Genomic DNA, 20,012 nt, shown 5'->3' with positions numbered 1-20,012 from the left:
CCCCCATGTTTATTGCTGCTTTATTTACAATTGGAAAAACTGGAGCAAAGGAGCAAAGAAGGTACAATGGAAGCAGCCCAAATGCCCAAAAGTAGATGACTGGATTAAAAAGATGTGGAATGGAATATTACTCAGCAACCAAAAAAGAGAAACACACGTCTTTTGCAGCAACTTGGATGGAGCTGGAAAAGATCATACTTAGTGAGATAAGCCAGAAAGAGAAAGAAAAATACCGGATGGTTTCGCTTGTAGCAGGAGTATAATGGACCAGGTGAGAAAATAATAAGAATAATGAACAGCCATATACCAGAGACATTTTGTGGGGGTGGAGTGGGGAATGGGATCAAAAACGGGGGGGTGGTGAGGGAAGTGCATGGGACTATGGTGATGGCACATGGGTGACTTGGTGATGAGAAACCCGCGGGGATTAAAATTGAGATGAAAAAAAAAATGTACAAAATGATGTAAAAATAAAGTGTTATAAAATAAAAAAAAGTGAACTGAAAAAAAAAACACATTTTACTAAGCGATCAAAGTCAACATTTTAACATAGGTGAAAACTGCTGAAAAATAAGAAAAGATCAATAAAACCTGAAGATCTTTGTACATTTAAACATGCATTACTCATTTCATTACTAACACTAATGAGGTTTGGTAATGGTAGGTACCTATTCCAAGACACCGGAGATGAAAGATTATTGACAAGGTAATGTTATCAACTTGAATATGTGGTATTAAAGAAAGAGATGCTAAGTTTCGTTTCATGAAGGGAAAGATAAGACACCAAGTACGGTGAGAAATAAACTGGATAGCAAGTTGATGTAAAAAAGAAAATTGGGGTAGGGAGATGGTATGTACAAAGGTGCCACACAAATAAATTCATTGCACTTAAACAACAACAACAAAAAGTTAAAGGAACAATCGGAACATCCAGAAAGGGATAACTTAATTTAGTCCACCAATAAATACTACTAAATGTCTAACTTTTGTTATGAATATTACTGATAAAGCCTTAAGCAAATATGAGCTTACACACCACTGAAGGTAGGGGTGGGGGATTGACCAATTAATAAAAATATCATAATGAAAATGAAACAAGAATTTTCAGAGAATAGGGAATGGCAGTATATAAGGACAGCTTTCTATTCTCAAAAAGAAAAAAAAAAAAAATTTAAGCGGGCTGCTGGGAGCTCTCAAAGGGAAAGAAGGAATGGTATCTAACTGCATCAAAACAGTTTACTTATGCCCTACAAAAATGCAGAAGAGTTTACAAAAATTCTGTAACACTGGGCTTCTACTTACTAGAGAGCAATATATAGGACTCAACAATTTCATAGTCTTAAAAATATGCTCTTTGCCAGAAAACACCATGAGCTGATAGTTACTGCATCTTCCAGTTTATATAAAAAAAATAGAAACAGGTTAGTAAATGCACATGAAAGGATATTTATGTTTCATACAACTAAATTATTTTTGCACAATATTCTATTTTTCTCCAGCACAGTAAAACTTTTTATGCTAAATTCTTCAATAACCTCTTTAAGATTGTTCTTAATGACAAGAATAAATGAGTACTGTTAATGATTTTCAGACTTAAAGCAGTTAATTCTTGTATAAAAATCTTTTTCCTTGAGATTTGCCAAACTATTTCCTCTCCAGAAAAACTGTATCCTTACTCTAAAAATGTTTTACTAAATTGTCTAGGTTGACTAATTTTTACCTTGAAAGCAAACTAACAGAAGATAATTTTTCAAGGGATATGAGTTAAAAGTCAAGAAAAATTCTCTATTTTTTTTTTATAATTAACCTACTTTGAGTTATAATTGTTTAGCACAAAGACTTTTGTTTTCACCACAACCCTTACCCTTTTTAAAACTCCACAAAGTAAGGTTGGTTTTGATTATAATTTTTAGGGACAGAAATATTAGCTTAGTTTACATCTCTCATATTAAAAGAAGATTGGCACTTAGGTATTCTCTATGCACACAGATTTTTTTTGTTGACCAAACTTTTAAGAACCTTTACAGACATAATGATAAGAGTAATGTTACACAAATTCTATGTACTTGAAGGGGGGTAAATAGAAGCCACTAATAGGCATAATGTGTATTAACACTCAAATATCTTCAGGGTAAGTTTAGTTCTATCAAACAGCATATTGTAGATGCTGACATTTTTAGCAACTGCAATAGGCTTAACTTCATGTGTTGGAAAGAATTTGAAATCAAATAAATTTAAAAACTATGATCCCACATCATATAAAGCTGGAACAAAATAAGAAAAATGTTATTATTAAAGGAGATAGGAACTATTGTTAACTATTTTAGCAATGTTTCAGAACTGAAGGAATGAAAAGATGAACCAGCTGCTCATGATGTAAATAAATGAAGCAGTCAAAAGATTGTATAAGTTGAAAATAACCTCAGAGTTGTTTTGATAGATGGAATACATTTAATTTCAAGGTTTGCTAAAAACAAAACTGTCATTGCATTAAAAGCATGATTTTTATGCTGGAAAGTAACTTAACTGAGTTATAATAAATTACCTAACAAATGTTTTGTTTTCCTTTCCTAGTTCTACCATATGTTTATGCCAAATGGTCCTTAATCATTTCCCAGGCTCAGTTGTTTCTTAACAAACTATATAAGGATGAATAATTTCATAACGACTTCCTTACATAAAATTACATAGATGTTAAAGTGTGGTTCACTATTTTAACTTTTTAAGTTCTGTGCCATTTCTCCCCTTTCTGTTCTGAACTCTTGGATAATCCTCAGAAACATGTATCTAATTTTCCTAGAGAATATGAGAAACAGAAGAATAAGAAGGAGAGATCGAGTGAAAAACCCAAACCTAAATTTCTAGTGTGTTGTGGGGTATAGAGAATTCCCCTGATGTGATCAAGGTAAGACTGAGAAAGCAATAAAATGGGGATCAGGTTTGGAGGCAGGGAAAAGATGATGAATTTACTTCCAGACATGTTAACTTAGTTACCTATTGATATCTCATTCAGTATTTTAATACCTAAAATTGACTAGGTCCTAGGAATTAAGCAGATAGCTTGTCTGTCTATGCTTGTGTATTTTTATTAGAGGATATATGGGGGAATGGGGGGAATGAACAAGACCATTCATAAGACATGAGGCCAAAATCCAAAAGAGTGTAGACAAAGAAGTGAACTGAGACCTTTAGAAGAATACACTTAAGAGAAAGGCAGAGAAAGAAGACAACTATCAGAAATGCAAAGAAAAAAAAAATCATACAATCACTAAATTTTAGAATGAGTTTAACAGGTATAACTGGTAAGATGCTAGATCAAGACCTGAGACTGTAGATTTCAAATATCCAGTAACTAGATCTCAGCACTATGAGCAAGGTCTTCATGCTTCTGGATCTTGATTTTCTTAATTATTCACTTAAATAAGTAAATTACAAGAGAGCATGAGGTCCCAGTCAGCCTTAATAAGAACAACTTGATTCTGACTTGTGTGCTCTTTCTAGATCAAGAAAATAAGGCTTCCAACTCAAATGACTTGAAAACTCGGTATGGTAGTCATTTTGGAATTTAATGTTGTTGATTCTCAATATCAAGTTCTTCATTCTACAACATGCTTATGTTCATGGAATAAAGACACTGATGATTAAAGAAATAAAATCTATTCCTCCTCTCTCCCCAGAATATTCTCAAGGGGCACAGTCAAGACTATTAAAGAGGAGCACATGCAGAATGTCTCTCCCAATATCCAAGTCAGAACCTCTCTGAGAAAGTATGCTTATTCAGGCCCAGGACCCTGGGTCAGAGAAACAGGACATAAATGCTCTCGCATGCAGTGACCATCATCTATACTGTGCTTAGGGGTACTGTGTCCTCCACACAGGATGCAAAATATTCCCTATTCTTACGGGAGCTTAGGAAGTCCTGCAATGCTCTGAGTTCAACTATTTATGGACAGATATGGGTGACACTGTAGCCAACGAATGGGAGTCTATCATGTACCAACTACTTTCATCATCTTCACTGGTATCAGAAAGACTTCAATGTTGACACTGCAGCATCTCCTACACCAGTTAAAGGCTTTTCAGTTACTCCCAAGAATGGCTTTTATGAAACCCAGTATGAACAGTTATATAAAAGGCAGAGTGGAGACTGAGAGGAAAAGGATATTGGAAATACACAAATGTTATTAGATTACTCTGTAAAGATCAAATCACTTTACTCTGTGCTAGATTTATATCACATGGAATACTTTCTCTATTTAGATTATACACATTTTAAAGGGGGCGGTTTGAGACTTTGTTTTTTCATTCAAGTTCCTAAGAAAGCATTATTCCTATTTTGTTGAAAATATGTTATTGTCTAAATACTTCTTGGAGTTTATAAACTGTAAAATTTATAGCAAACAGGTAAACTCCTAATGAACTGATAAATAAGACATAGACTTATTTGTCTTTGCACTAAACTGAATTTCCACAGCTTACTAACTCATTTCATTCAGGAAAACAGTAACATCAACAGCCTTTGAGATTACTTGCATGGCCCAAAAATATCTACCAACTATGTAAAATAAGAACTCATAATGTTGAGAATTTAATAAACATTTTGTTAAATTTCTTCAGTTAATGTTTAAGTATTTTTATAGTACAAAACTTAATTACAAACTACCGTTTCATTCTTTAAATGCATTACTAAGACAGCCAAATGTATTATTTTACTATATTGTCATCTCTAAGAAAAATATGAGTCTATGAAAAACCTTAAGGGCAAAGGGCTAATTTAATATGAAAATACATTTCAGCTAATAAGGTAACATATTCCTTCAGTCCATTTATTTTTCAATTTAACAATCTCGCAGTTAATTTCCATCAAGGATACATATACTTGAGTTTTATATAAATTGCTGAAGCCGACCAACAACTAGGTATAATGAACAGAGTGGCGTAACTCACCTAAATAGGGAATGCAAGGTGTCATCTTTAAGCTACTTATATAGTCTCTGAGTCTTTTGTAGTTATCTTCTTTACTCATTACATATTCTAATTTTTCAAAGGTAGTTTTGTCTTTTCGACTTAATAACTAAAAAAAAAAAGAAAAGCCTAAGTTATTTCCAAATCCCATTTTTATTATAGCAAAGAACTGAATAGTTACTGTAAATTTTAATTTCAAAATTAAACCTTCTTTATAATTTGATAGTTTACAAGTAAAATCAGACATGTCTTTTAAGATAATAACCCAAATCAACTTTTTATAAATATCCTTTCTATATACATGGCACTTTTAATAAACAGTAAATTGTAATACATTTTTCACCCTCGCTAATTAAATGGTTAAGCAATTTTGATCATTTTCCTAATTTAAAAATTATGTATTAATATTCAGCTTAAATGCCTAAGTATATTAAATACTGTTTCCTGCCTCCTCAATGATAAAAATCACTTTTCCTAATCATTAAGCAAAAATATTAAATTTTTCTCAACAAATCTAACCATAGCAAGCACAACCAATGAAGATAAAAACTATAATTCCCTATATTTTTGACAAGACACTTCACTTAAATCCCTTTGGTCAGTGCTATGTGTACAGCTGTACCACACTGACTTAAGAGGTTTAAGGGATGTTAATGTGCAATGAATATCCTTAAAATTAACTAAAACTCTGAGAAAAAAATATATTTTTCTTTAAACACATTATTTCATGATATAATTTCACTTTGTCATAAAATACCAGTTTTATTTAATAACATGCAAAAGACTACTGCCTATAAAATTCTTACTTAATTTACCTATGAAATTAACACAAAAGTGTAAGAATTAACTTAAAGATGAGAGACTGAGATTCAAAGAGTTACTCAAAGGGTGATCACAAGGTATGAATGAAACAGAACATACTAACAATCTTTATTCTTCTGCTCACAAAGCTGCAATTCTTTTTTTCAGGGCTTCTGGTCCTGGAGATAAAGAATTTACCCTGACACCTAATTCACTGCATTTTTCTAGTATTTTAAGAAGCATAGTTGGGACTGATGTTGGAACCTCGAGCTTCCATGACTCAGATTGTCTTCAGGAAAGTTTCTATTAGATATCTGACTATCATTCCTTCTGCTTTAGAACACCAGTCCCAAGGAGTCTTTGCCTTTAGTGTTTTAGACAGGTATTCCATCGTGTATGACAATGGTTTGAAAAACTTTTTCCTTGGTATCCCTGTCTCCCCACATAACAAAATACTTGGATGTATCAAATACAGTGATGTGACATAGCAGAAGTACAGGGAACCTGTTTTTCCCCTCTAAGGCAACCATTCAAAAACTTTGGTGAGTTTTCAAGAAATATAAATTACTTATATTACTGATCTTGCCTCATCTGAAACAAAAATGGCAAACGACATGGTTTAATGTGTGTGTGTATAGAAACACATTTTGGAGTTTTCATAGTGAATAACTAGATTAAAAGGATTCAATCTGGGGTGGGGATAGTACAGACTGATTCCAGAAAACTAATCAAAGGAAGAATATAGACAAAAGAGATATTAAGACACATTTTCCCCTAATGATAGTCGGAAATTTATCCAAAGCCCACATGACAAAGATATAACCATAAAGTCTGTATTTCCTTTTCTTCTTTTTTCAAATCTACTTAAGTTCCTACGATATTATTTCTACAATGACCCCACATGTTTTGATTCCACAGTTCTTCTGATCAAGAGATGACAATGGTGAATGAATGGGAGAATTCCCCATTCCTGGGCCAGTTCTCTGCAACACCTCACCATGACAATGTGTTTTGGGAAAATCTGGATGATACCTCAATCATCTCAGTCACCATAATAAACATAAGATTCCAGATTACGCTTCATCACCCTGAATTGTATAATCATACAACAGGTGTTAAGTGGTACATTTGTATAAACAACTTATTTGTCTTGGACATGAGGTACAGATTAAGTTTGTTCATCAAACAACATTAATTTCTGATGTATTTTGGAAAATTGATCTATATATTTTATAATTACTACTACCAAGCAACCCTTTCTTACTAAGAACTACATGCCATCTACTTAGATGCTTCTTTCATATCCAATCCTGCCGGCTATCTTTAAGAGGTAATCAGTAATCATTATCCTGGTTTTGTGTTTTATCGTCCTTTTGAATTTTATTTGATTTCTGACTGAAAAATAGCATACTATTTATAGTCTCTGACACAAGCTTTATTCACTCCAATTCTGGCATTAAAGTGCTACCCCTCATGTCATGTATAGCTCTAGTTCACACTTCTTCATTGTTTCCATGTGTACTTTCTCTTCTCTGAAGTTCTGTCAATATGCCCACTTTTCTATTTTTCTTATATTTCCTTTTTTGTCTTGTAAGACTTCTTTATCTCTAAATATGAGTGTAGACCTTTACCAATTCCAAATGGAATACCTATTTTCCCTAAAGTTTCTTCTGAATTTTGTTTAAGATGATTTTTGATAAACAGAAATTCTTACTTTAATGTGTAAAACTTACTCAGCTCTTTGTTCACTATTTGAATTTTTTATATCTTCCACAAAATTCTTAACTATCCCAAGCCAGAAGTTTATTAATGCTATGCCAGAGAGATATTTAACTACTTTTTTCTTCTAAAAATCTCTAAAAAGGCTTCCTCACACCCCTCCCCCAGGTTTGTGTCCTTATATTCATCTGATAATGCCTTTTGTGAATGGTGTAAGGCCTAATCTATATTTTTTCCCCAAAGTGATAACCAAATTTCCAGTTCCAATGAATAAATTTCTTCACTGATTTATACTGTCACCATCATATATCAGAATTACATATAAAAGGACAGACCTATTTTGGGGTTCTTTATTCTGTTCTAAACTTGAGGTATCTAAACTTACACTAATTCTCCATGTCTTATAAAATACAGTATGTCTTATTATCTGTTAGAGTACATGCTCAAGTCTCTAACTCCATGTTCTTAAGGAATGTCTTAGCTATTCTTGAGTCTTTGCTTTTCTATGTAACTGCTACAGACAACCTTTTTTAGGCATCCAGAATGGGATTTTGAATTAAAAGAAATTAAAATTTTGAATTAAAGGAAAAAATACTCTGAATTCCCCAGACATTGGGAAGTTTTCCTACCCATGAACAAGGAGTAATGCGCCACTTATTTTTGTTCACCTTCAATGACTACCTGTAAAGTTTTATTATTTTCTGAACTTGGGTCTCACACATTCTATTCCATTTATTGTTGGTATTTGTTTCCTTTATTTGTATTATAAATGATGTCTTTTTAGATGATATTTTCAAATACAGCTGATTTGGCCTATTTATTTGTACAGTCACCTTAGATAAACCCTATTGTTTTTAACTGGCAAAATATATATAGTATTTACCATCTTAACCATTTTAAAGTACACAGTTCTTAAGCACACTGTGATCATAGGGAAACCACCACCATCACCCTTCATCACAACTCTTTCCATCATACCCACTGAGGAATTACTCCCTATTTCTCCCTCCTCTCAGGCCCCTGGCAACCACTTACATCTGTCTTTTTAAGTTAAACTGCTTTTAGTACCTCATTTAAATGGAATCATGTAGTATTTGTCCCTGTGCATCTGGCTTGTTTCACTTAGTATAATGTCTTCAAAATTCATCCATGGTATAGGACATGTCAAGATTCATACCTTTAAAAGGTTGAAAATATTCCCATTGTTTGTTTATACCTCATTTTGTTCATCCATTTACCTGTTGATAGACTTTTGGATTGTTTACAATTTTGGCTACTATGAATAACAAAGCTATCAATATTACTATAAAAAGGATGAGTCTCTGCTTTCCATTCTTTTGGGTATGTAGCTAGAAGTGGAACTGTCGGATTCAATGTGGTTCTTATATTTAATTTTCCGAGTATAAATTCTATTTTTTTCAGTTCTACTGACTATGCTGCTAAGATTTCTATGCTAAAGCAAAGTAGTGAAAATAGGCATCCTATTTCTAGATGCAAAAGGGAATGCCCCCAATATTTTCTCCATTTACAAAGTAATTTGTAGATTTTTGGCACATTCCCTTCATCAGTTAAAGGAAAAAATTCTCAATTCCTCATTCATTAAAAACTTTTAAACCAAATGGGCAAACGTCCATTTGACTTTTATTATCTTCTAACTGGATCCAATGCCCTACCTTTCCCAATTCTTTCCAATTGTAACCTCTGGGACTCATGATTCACCTTTTCCAAGTCTTTATCTTTTCTCTAAGCATTCTCCTTTTCTTATAAATCTGGTAACATTTGTTGCTCATCACAACTACTCTTAGCTTATTATGTATCTCTCACCCTCCTTAAATTCTCCAGCTTCTATTAAGTTCAAGTCCTAGATCAATTCTGTCCAATCAAATTTGGTACAATGATGGAAATGTCCTGTCTGTGCTGTTCAACATGACAGCCACCACCACTGTCAGATGTAATCACTGAGCGCTCACATGTGGTTAGTATGGCTAAGGAAACACATTTTAAATTTGATTTAATTTAGATGACTTAAATTTAACAGCCAATGTGGCCAGGGGCCACCATTTTGGACAAGAGAACACTAAACTGTAAATCTTGTGTTATTATAAGTCACTGTTTCATTCTATTTGATCTGAGTAGTCAGGAAAAGTATCAAACCAATATTACTCTTACATGTTAGTGATTGCAAACCTCACACAAATTGCACTCCCCATACTGTGACTTTTCTGTTTCTTGTCTTCTCTTTTGATGATTTTATCTTCCACCATTTTCAGTCTCTACTCCTTGGTCTCTGCATCAGGATTTCCAGTGCAGTAGCCACATTACTTTTTCTTGTCCATTGTCTCTCTCCTTTTAATTAGGTTAAAATCTTCCATCTATTAGTAAAAGTTTTTACACTCACCTCTTGTATAATACTTAACCATGTATGTGGTACAAACAAGCCTAAAAAATTCCAATTGTAGTTGACTTTCAGCCTGTGTTGTTTCTTCAAACCTTTCTCCTTGTCCATCACCAACTCCCTGTCATTCTTAACTTATGATTTTGCTTCTCATGTCTTAAGAAACAAAACAATCAAAAGATGTACAAAACTCCACTTCTACCAACTTTCCTGCTACTATTACCAAATATATCTCCTTCTCTTCTGTTAAAATGGGCAAAATATTCCTGTTCCTCTAGAGTACTGGGTCTGACTCACTTTTACCCCCTCACTGGAGTAAGCCCTTACTCTTACCATTTTTCTCATTCTAGATGATTATCACCACCACACAAATATATCGCCACTAATCTCATGTCCCAAAACAAAACAAAACACCACAAATATTTGGTCTCACACTCCCCTCCAGCAACTGCCATGTTTCTCTGCCTATCTTCACCTCAGTCCTACACAACATTCCTCAAATGCAATTTCTATACTGGCTGTCACATTTTCTCTCTACCATTCTCTCAAATATAATCAGCCTTTTGCCTCACAGCAGTATGGAAATTACCTTTGCCAAGATTACCAATTCTTTTCAAGTACCAGATTCAATAGTCATCTCAGAGTTCTCAGCTCATTTGACTTATGAACTGCATTTGACACAGGTGATTGCTCTTTCTTGAAACACTTTCTTTGACTGACTATGCAAAACTTCTGTGCGTGATTTCCTCTTGATTCCTCTTCATTTTTCACCTCTAAATCTTGGAGTTCCAGAGATTTTCATCTGTGTTCATGCCTTAGGTGATCCCACCTAACCTCATGTCATAAAACCCATTATTAGGTTAATGATCACAAAAATAAATCTCTATACCAACTGCTCCTTAAACTTGTATACCTAAGTCTGATCTTACAGTTTCCACAGGGTCTCTGCAGTGACTACAATCTTTATGTGTAATCTTTATGTGGAATGGTTCTCTTAAATCACCTAGGTCTCTACCAAACTGTCAAGTATGAGGGATTCTTTTTCCACATATTATATAAAATACTTCCTTCTTTCCCATTTCATTTACTCTGCTTTATTTTCTTCATCATCACGATTATTTACAGTTTACCTTTTCCTGGTAGATGTCATTTGTAAAGAAAGTTACTTTGCCTATATATTTAGCTATTATATGTCACACAATTAGACAGTGCCTGACATAGTACAAAATATTATAAATGGAGCTGCTATTAAATTAAAAGAATTCTTTTCAAGCAAACACACAAAGGAAACAAAGTAAATCTTCAAGGAAAATAAAGATTAGTGTGAGGGAAATGTATCTCATTTCAAAACCACAATATAATTCAGAGTATAATTCTTTCCCCCGAAATGCTAAATATCAAGTTCCTAACTACATTTATAATCATTTTCATCCCCCCATGAAACTCAAACTTTAATAAGGACATCATTATTTCAAGGAATTTTTAATAGGAAAATCCTTCACCGAGCTGTTTATATACTACAAATAAAGTATTACAAGGGTAGTAAGCTCTTCCACACTAATGATTTTCCTGCAAAACACCTGTTTCTTTAGATACTCTAAAAATGGAAGGTAATACTAGGCTAATTGAAGGTAAAGTCATAGTTTAAAAAAAAAAAAAGGCTCTGAAACCAGTCAGGTATGTTTTATCATGGGCCCTAAGAACATACTAATCTTTGCACAAAATGTATTAAACAAAACCATCCCTCTTTAACATTGAAGAACAGTATTAAATATAACCAAATTTAATTGCATCTAAAATATTATTTTAAAAAATGGAAGAATACCTTAGGTAGCTTGAGACTGTATGACCCTCAAATGTGAAAAGTGACGAATTTCCATTAGTCAAAATTACATCGCAAGTAATGGCTAAATATGATTAATAGAACATGAGAATGCTGCATATTCACATATCAAGTACCACATTTTCCATTATGCCTAAGGATGAAAACCTAAGTATTTATGGACTAACAGCAGAAATAAAATTTTGTAATTTTTTGACACTTACAATTTAAATCTTCATCATCTTTCCAAGAGCCTAATCTTTACATGATTAAATGGAATTTACAGATATTGTCTCATTAATGAATATGAAAAGCTATATTGTCAAAGATGGCTTATAAAGGGTTTATAAAAATTACTTCCTAAAGAGCAGAAACCAGCACCAAGCTGTAAAATATCCCCCAATTACCTGACAAACCCGGTGAACACCTCAGAAGAGAAAAATGTAGGTTTTAAAGAAAAAAGCACAAATCAAAAATCCTTATTTATTATTATAGTATTAACCCTGCTAAAACTACTTCCAACAGGAAGTCTAACCTTCATTAAACTACAGAAGATTACTCACCGCCCATGTTTTAGTCAACCTGAAAATAGGGGCACTCTGTAAGCCAGAAACCACTGCCATAAGTGCATGAAGGTTATTCAGCTCGTATAATTTCTGAAAATTGAAGGAAAAAGGGGGAGGAGGAGAGGAGAAAAATAAATTGTATGAACAAAAAATTTTTTTTGAGTTAACAAGTACAATTTAGCTAACCGGTAGTGTTCCAGTATTTATATACCCTTTGTTGAGATTTGTCAACAATAGTTGAGAAACTATTACTATCTAAATAGTAAGTTAATGTTGGCTTACAACAGAATTTCCATGTGTTAACTTGGCACTGTCCCCAAGCTCTGGGAATGATCTACCTCTAGCAGAATAACATATCAAACTTTTCAAAACCAGTTATAGCTCAGTATCAATTTTACCTGGTATGATCATACACCCTAGCCAAGAAAAAAACATGTTGCTAAAAGATATTGTAGGATTGCAGACATGAGATTTCAGAGTAAGATGAACAGAATTTAGCAGCAGCTGCACACCACCCTTGCACATATACCAAGTATCTACAAGGGCAGGCAAATGATTAGGTGGCCAGTAAATGGAGAGATATAGCTGTAGTAATGAGAGAGAAACCAGTGGAATTGTATTTTATAGCCTTGTGCGCTAACATATCTGACCAGAGTCCTAGGATCTCAAACCTAGAGTTTTCATTGCTCACGTAACAGTGGGTGAGTGTAGTCATTGGGGCCGGGCTGGGACTCAGATCTAGAGTCCAGCAAGGGGTAGGAAACTCATAATATATAAAAGACAGATTTTTCCCTGAGACACATTACTAAAATGTTAATAAATTAACTAGATTTAATTTGAAAATAATTAGTTGTTCTTAAGCCTTACCTATTTCAATTCCTAACTGGATCAAAATAATTGCTTATCCTGGCTGCTTAAAGGACTGGGCTTATTCTGATCTCTACAGTTCTTTTAAATACAATGTTTAAAGGTAGCAAGCTAGAAAGCATGAAGTCTTTATTTGCAGATGACATGTCTGCATATGTAGCACCAAAATGGAAAATGAGATGAAAAAAAAATTACACTAACATCAGAAACATGCTATCGAGGAATAAAAATAGCATGATAGTTTCACTGAAAATGACAGAGTTCTACTAAGAGAAAGTAAGGAAAACATAAGTGGACACAGGTATACCATATATGTGGATTGTCTTAATCGTGTTGAAGTCTTAATATTGTTAAAGATGTCAATTCCTTCTGAAACAATTTATAATTAAAAAAAATTAAATCAAAACCTAAGCTGGCCATTTTATAGAAGCTGACAAGCTAATTCCAAAATTTCTACAGGTATTCAAAAGAGATAAAACTAGCCAAGGCAATCTTGATGAAGAAAAACAAAGTTTGAATACATCAGATTTCAAGAGTTCCTATTCCCCTATTAAGTCAGTAAGATGTTGGCAGACAAGCTACCCATGTTCAATCAAGTAGTACTGAACCAAGATACCAAGGCAGTTTAAGATTAAGGAATGGGGTTAGAGCAACCTGATAAAATTAATCATGACTTCTACACTTCAAACCATAAGCAAAAATCAACTCAAGATGGATCAGTCAAACCTAAAAAACTTCTAAAAATGACTAACAAGAAGTATATTCCTTTTCTTTCAAAGGAAAATGTCTTTCCCAATGGTAGAGTAGGCAAAGAGTTCTTAAATGGTATGGGGGGGGGAGGGAGGGGAGGGAGAGCAGTAACTATAATGATAAATAAGCAAACGAGATGATCAAAATCAAACACTTCTGCTCATTCATTATTAATTATTATATAATGTTTGATTTCTCCTCTCAGGTGTGGTCTCTGTGTAATTCCCACTAACATGTCACCCAATGAACCATCACCATAGTCTCTTGTGCTCTTCCTGGCCCTGTTTTAATTTCTCTCCTTTTGTCTCCCCTGCTGATGTCTCTGTTATAGTTTCCTGCTATTTCTCTCTTTTTTTTTTTCCTCCCTGATCGCTCATTTGGTTCCCCTATATTCCTCCTATAAGTGATACCATTCAGTATTTTTGTTTTTCCTTCTGACATTTTGCTGAGCATAATCCTTTCTAGCTCCTTCCATGTAAGCAATCCAATTTTTAAAATGGGCAAAAGGCTTCACAAAAGAAAAATATTCAAATGTTTAGTAAGATTGTTAAATGGTAACCAACATCATTTATCATAATGGCTGAGAATTTTCCCAAATTACTGAATGACATTAACTTAAAGGGCCAGTAAGCTCAAGGACTCCCAAGCAGAGTAAATGAAAAAAACAAACAAAAAACATCCCCAAACTGGCAGTCTAGAATAGCATTTCTCATGAACAAGAGTGACATTTAGATGCTTCCAAATAAAATAAAATAGATCTTTAAAAAAGGATTTTTTTAAAATGCTGCCACAATGATTATTTACACTAAAATCTGAACTGGAATTCATGCCCAGATTATATAAGAAATTACTGTAAATGATTAATGACCAGAACTAAAGCTTAAAAAAAATTAAAGGATAATATAAAAGAATGTCTGATATTCTCAAAGATGAGCATAAGATCTCTAAATGAGATATTTTTCAATGAACCAATAAAAATTAGAGTTCAGTAAATCTGACTACTAAATTTAAAAACATCTATATCATAGTTAGAAGATAACTCATAATAGGAAGGTACATATAAAGCATAAAACAGAAACTAATCAGAACTATCATTTAAAAACTGTTACAGAAAACAGTTAAAGGCCAACACTATAATAGGAAATTGTTCAAAGACTTTGAGCAGACATTTTAGAGTACAAAAATCTAAATTAATTCTTATATTCAACAAAAGTTATTTGTGCAATTGTTATTTTCTTGAATGTAATTTGCCTTTTTATTTCTAGAAGGGCTTCTACCCTCAAATGAGACTCAAGAATGCTTTATAGCAGTTACGTTAGTAACAGGAAAAATGGGAACTATTCACGGTGTATTGAACAATCTTTGGCATATGAATACAGAATACTCTACAAAAGAGACGCATTCAAAACCATTTGGAAACACTGTTAAATAAAAAAGGGAAGTTACTAAAGTATAAATATAATTATGGAAAAATTCAGGTTAAGCAAAAATCCTAAAACAGAAATGTATCATTCAAGAACACATTCACGGTAAAACTATCAAAGAAATGCAAGTGTGACGTTCAGCATAGGGAATAGTGATTTCTTTTGTAGTGGAGGTGGGTCAGAAACTACAAATAAAGAGGCACATGGGAATTCAAAGTAGGTAGCGGTACCATACATGTGGGTATCTACTTCATCATTCTTTTGGTAGGCTACATATGTTTCATCAGTTGATTTTAATTCAAAGATATTATACTTGCTAATATGTTGGGCTGCATTTAATCAGTTGAAAGGCCTTATGAATAAGCACAGAGGTTTCCCAGAGAAGAAATTTTGCCCCATGAGGGCAGGTTCAAAGGTTGGCTGCCAGAGAGATGACAGAATTCCTAGAACTGCCACCCCACCCTCTCTCAATCACATGGGCCACTTTTTAATCTTTTAACTGAACACAGAAGACAGAGACTTAAGAGACAGTGATGAGGGAAAAAAGTTACCAATTTAGGGCTTGGGATGAAAGCCAGCACTTCCAAAAATAACTGGATCTTAAATGGACATAAATGATTATTTGATGACAATAACAGCAAATGGGCAAGTTGGTGGTTTTCAGTGCAACACACACACACACACAAAACAAAAACAAACGACAGAAACATCAGAAAATAATATGCAATAGAGAAAAGTATGAATTTATATTAGCTAAAACCCTATATTTATCCAGTATCTCACAAGGAACATTTTAAATTTTTTATAATTCACAAAACTATCAATGTTTAAAAAGACTAGCTCTTCTTAGGGCCACAGAACATTAGAATATAATTGTTTCCATGTCTTCAAGGAAAATAGTCAGTTATAGCTTAATTATTTTGTAATAAGTTAACATTACTTTGTAATAATGATAATAATTTACAATTATAAAATGGCTTCCTCATTTTATTCCTTCTTTCTTCATTCACAGGTGAGATAAGTTATGTATTTCTTAAGAGTACAGTAAAGAATGTGGCTACAATTTTCAATGAACTTTAGACAGCTTTAGATTTTTTTTTTTTTTTAAAGATTTACTTATTTATTTATGTATACAGAACTAGGGAACAGGCCAGAGGTGCAGGGGGTGGGAGGACTCACCAAAGACAGAGTGGGAAGCAGAACAGGTAGATGTACTGAAATACACTGCTGAGGGGAGCAGCAAGCAGGCCAGGAGGGGTCTACTGTGTCATATGGGTTAGTCCCCTGGCAAGCCAGGGATGGATCTTGGGTTGCAGTGGCTGACAACAGTGTGACAGCACTATCTTTAATCCCTGTACCGCCAAGTTTTAATAAAATTTTGGCATTACCTTGTATTATACCCTGTTCCATCCTCCCTCTAAATTCTAAATATTCGTGAAACCAACTTCTATTTCTTTCACCTCATTTGTTATCTATACTCCACAGTGAATAACCAATTAACATATTTAGTTAACATTCTCATTATATTCTTCTTTTAAAAATGAAATCAACAGGCCCTCTTCTGGTGGCGCAGCGGGTTAAAGCACAGCACTAAGAAGCTTAAGCCACTTCCGCATGAGTTCGATTCCCGCCTGCCCCGGAGGTGACTACATGGCGTGGCAGACCTCTTCTGAGCTGCTCGCTTCTCCCCTCAGCAGTGTACTTCCTCGATCTGCCTGTTCTGCTCCCCACTCTGTCTCTGGTGAAGCCTCTCGCTGCCCCCGAGCCTCTGGTCTGTACCCCAGTTCTGTATGCACAAATAAATAAATCTTTAAAAAAAAATGAAGTCATCATTCTGCACTTCACTGGCAAAGTAAACTATTTCAAAATAAGTTAAGTGATAGGTATTCTACCTAATGCAAGGCTTTTCCCATCTGCAGAACAGTCCAATATTCAATAAATATCCAACTTCATTCTAATCTGACCTCTATGTACATATTCAGTCAAATAAATCATATAATTCAGCTTTTTTGAAGGAGTGGGGAAGAGGGAAGGTAAAAAACAAAGGGGCAGAAGATAGAAGAAAGAAAACAGGCATGTGATTTAGAGTTGACTTATACTGACAAGTTTTATTTCCAGTATCATTAAATAGTATATAATGTCACAAACAAGTAATCCAATTACAAACATTTCTGAATGCTCAAACTCAAAAATAAAAGCATACATTTTTCTTACCTTAGCAGTTTTAATATAGTGGCTCAGAACTTCTGCTCTAATTTTTAATGTTTGTGCATGAAGAATCTCTCTAACAACCCAAAAGCTTACCTGCAAATAAAAATTAAAAATAGTTCAATGGCAAATTCTTTATTCACTAGGATCATTTGAATGATAAGAGCCACCTGATGAACTATTTCTAGTTCAAAATACCATACTTCCTTTCACCACCAAAACATATAACCAACCTTCAAACACTGCATACCCTTCATTTTACAGAGAAGGTCATTAAAAAAAGTCACTACAATTTGTAACTACAAAAATCAAAATTAAAATTTGAAGGTAAAGAGGCCCTCCCTGGTGGCGCAGCGGGTTAAAGCACAGCACAAAGAAGCTAAAGCCACTTCCGCATGAGTTCGATCCCCGCCTGCCCTGAAGGAGATCCACATGGCGTGGCAGACCTCTCCTGACCGCCCACTGCTCCCCTCAGCAGTGTATTACGTCTATCTGCCTGTTCTGCTCCCCACTCTGTCTCTGGTGAATCCTCTCACCCTCTGCATCTCTGGCCTGTACCCCAGTTCTGTATGAATAAATAAATAAATCTTAAAAAAAAATTGAAGGTAAAGAGCTTTCTGAGAAAATGCAATACCAGAGGGTAGCAATATGAATGATACAATTCCAAGTGTTTTTTTCTTTTTACTGTATTTCAAATATGACAGAATGCAGTAAATTTTAAGATCACATGGTAAAATATACTCTTAAAGCAGGTTTTTCTGTGGATGAGTAACCCTAATTGCCATTTATGTCCACTGAGCAGAACCCTGTGAAGAATCCCAAGAAAAATAACTGTTATGAGAGACTATCTATTTTATATTAAGTCTACAGCTTAAGCATTATATAATACTTTGTTCAAAAAGATCATCAAATTTCTTTTAGAAAACACTGAAAATCATCTATTAGAAGGTAGATATTATAGGTGGGTACACACACACACACACACACATATACACAGATAACTGATCTTACTAAAATGTTCTACTCTGGTAAAAATAGTTTACTTATATAATGTAATATGTACGTAACACATTACAATTCACATACCATGAAAGTAAGGATCAACATGGTTGGCTCAACCTTACAAATTAAATTTAAACAAGATATTACTGTAGTTTATGAGAAATATTTCAGATTTGCTACCTTCATCTATAAATAGTCAAAATGTATATGTATTTCACAAATGTACATGTAAATGTAAAATGTCTAATAATACAAAGTATTTGTAGTCGTTACTACATATGAACTACTAACGGTAGTAATTACTCTAATAAATTTATTTCTAAAATATATAAAAAGTAATAATTCAGATATTTTAATAATAACCTTAGCAAACATCAACTTTAAATGTCAACTATGAGTTCAATCAAAACTACATGATCATAACTAAATTTAATGTCAGATAAATTTAAAGGAAAATACTACAGTAATTTTAAAATATGGCTGTTAGTTGCCACTCCTCTCATCAAAAGTTGGGGTATATGTCACTTCTCATTGCAACTGTTTGGATGAATCAAAACAGTAACAAAACTGATACTGACTCCCAGAATGAGGTAGTAAAAGACCAGTTAGTTCCTGCCTTCACTGCTTGAACATTCTCTGGGATCACTAAGAAAAAACCAACTACCTTGCAGTCACCTTTCAGGAAAGGTGAAGTATAATGGTTGCAGAGTAAAAGACACAAATGTATAATTAAATAAAATTACTGAACTAAAAGAAAATTTTTGGCTATCATGACAAAGAAGAATTTATTTTTAAGAAAAGCAAAACTTAATTATCATCACTTTTCAATCAGATAACAACATGCCAGAAAGACATGGAGTAATACATCAAATAAAGTGAAGGAGAGAAGATACGTAAAACTGATTTCCACTTTCAAGAGCACAGGCAAACTTATCAACATGTAATAACTTTAGATTTAACATTCCAGGGACTCCTTCTTGAGTAATTGACTGGAGAATGAGCTTAAGAAAATCAGAAGTCTAGAGAAACATCAACATAAGGACACTAGTGTGCCTTAAATACAAACTTACTCACAGAATTCAGTCTAAATGGTGGTTAAAAGGAAAAGAGAATATACCAGTCCTATATGCTCACACATACACTGTGTAGTTATAAAAGAGAAAACATGCAAAATGTGTATGTCTACAGCAATATTATTCTAGTGAAAGATGAGAAAAATATGAATTTTATTAGATAAAAGTTACATTGGCTTAGAACATATCATACACATTGATGAGCTTAGTATTAAAAATAATAAACATTAAGGCACCAGTAAAGGAAGAGAGAACACCATCAACTCATTATCTTCAAAAATGTTAAGTAAAGAGAAAGACTCAAATCAGATAAGGGAAAATGTCTCATAAAAATATTCAAAGAGGGCCCTCCCTGGTGGCGCAGCGGGTTAAAGCACTGCACTGAGAAGCTAAAGCCACTTCTGCATGAGTTCGATCCCC

At 33.7% G+C, this 20,012-nt stretch overlaps 1 protein-coding gene across 5 annotated transcripts in view; it reads right to left on the bottom strand.

Moving 5' to 3' along the window:
• Positions 1-20,012, bottom strand: part of RALGPS2 (Ral GEF with PH domain and SH3 binding motif 2) — a 128,785-nt gene that overhangs the window by 61,517 nt on the left and 47,256 nt on the right. For all 5 annotated transcript variants that reach the window (XM_012729104.1, XM_012729106.1, XM_012729107.1 and 2 more), the window contains 3 exons: positions 17,524-17,613; positions 12,266-12,358; positions 4,948-5,074 (listed from right to left, as the gene is read on the bottom strand). In XM_012729104.1, coding sequence (XP_012584558.1) covers positions 4,948-5,074; positions 12,266-12,358; positions 17,524-17,613 — 310 coding nt within the window. The remainder of the gene's footprint in view (positions 1-4,947; positions 5,075-12,265; positions 12,359-17,523; positions 17,614-20,012) is intronic.

This window comes from Condylura cristata, unplaced genomic scaffold (genome assembly GCF_000260355.1).
Source record: "Condylura cristata isolate star-nosed mole 26May11 unplaced genomic scaffold, ConCri1.0 scaffold00024, whole genome shotgun sequence".
Classification (NCBI taxonomy): Eukaryota; Metazoa; Chordata; class Mammalia; order Eulipotyphla; family Talpidae; genus Condylura; species Condylura cristata.
Note: the sequence above shows the minus strand (reverse complement) of the source record. Positions and strands in the feature narration are given on the sequence as shown.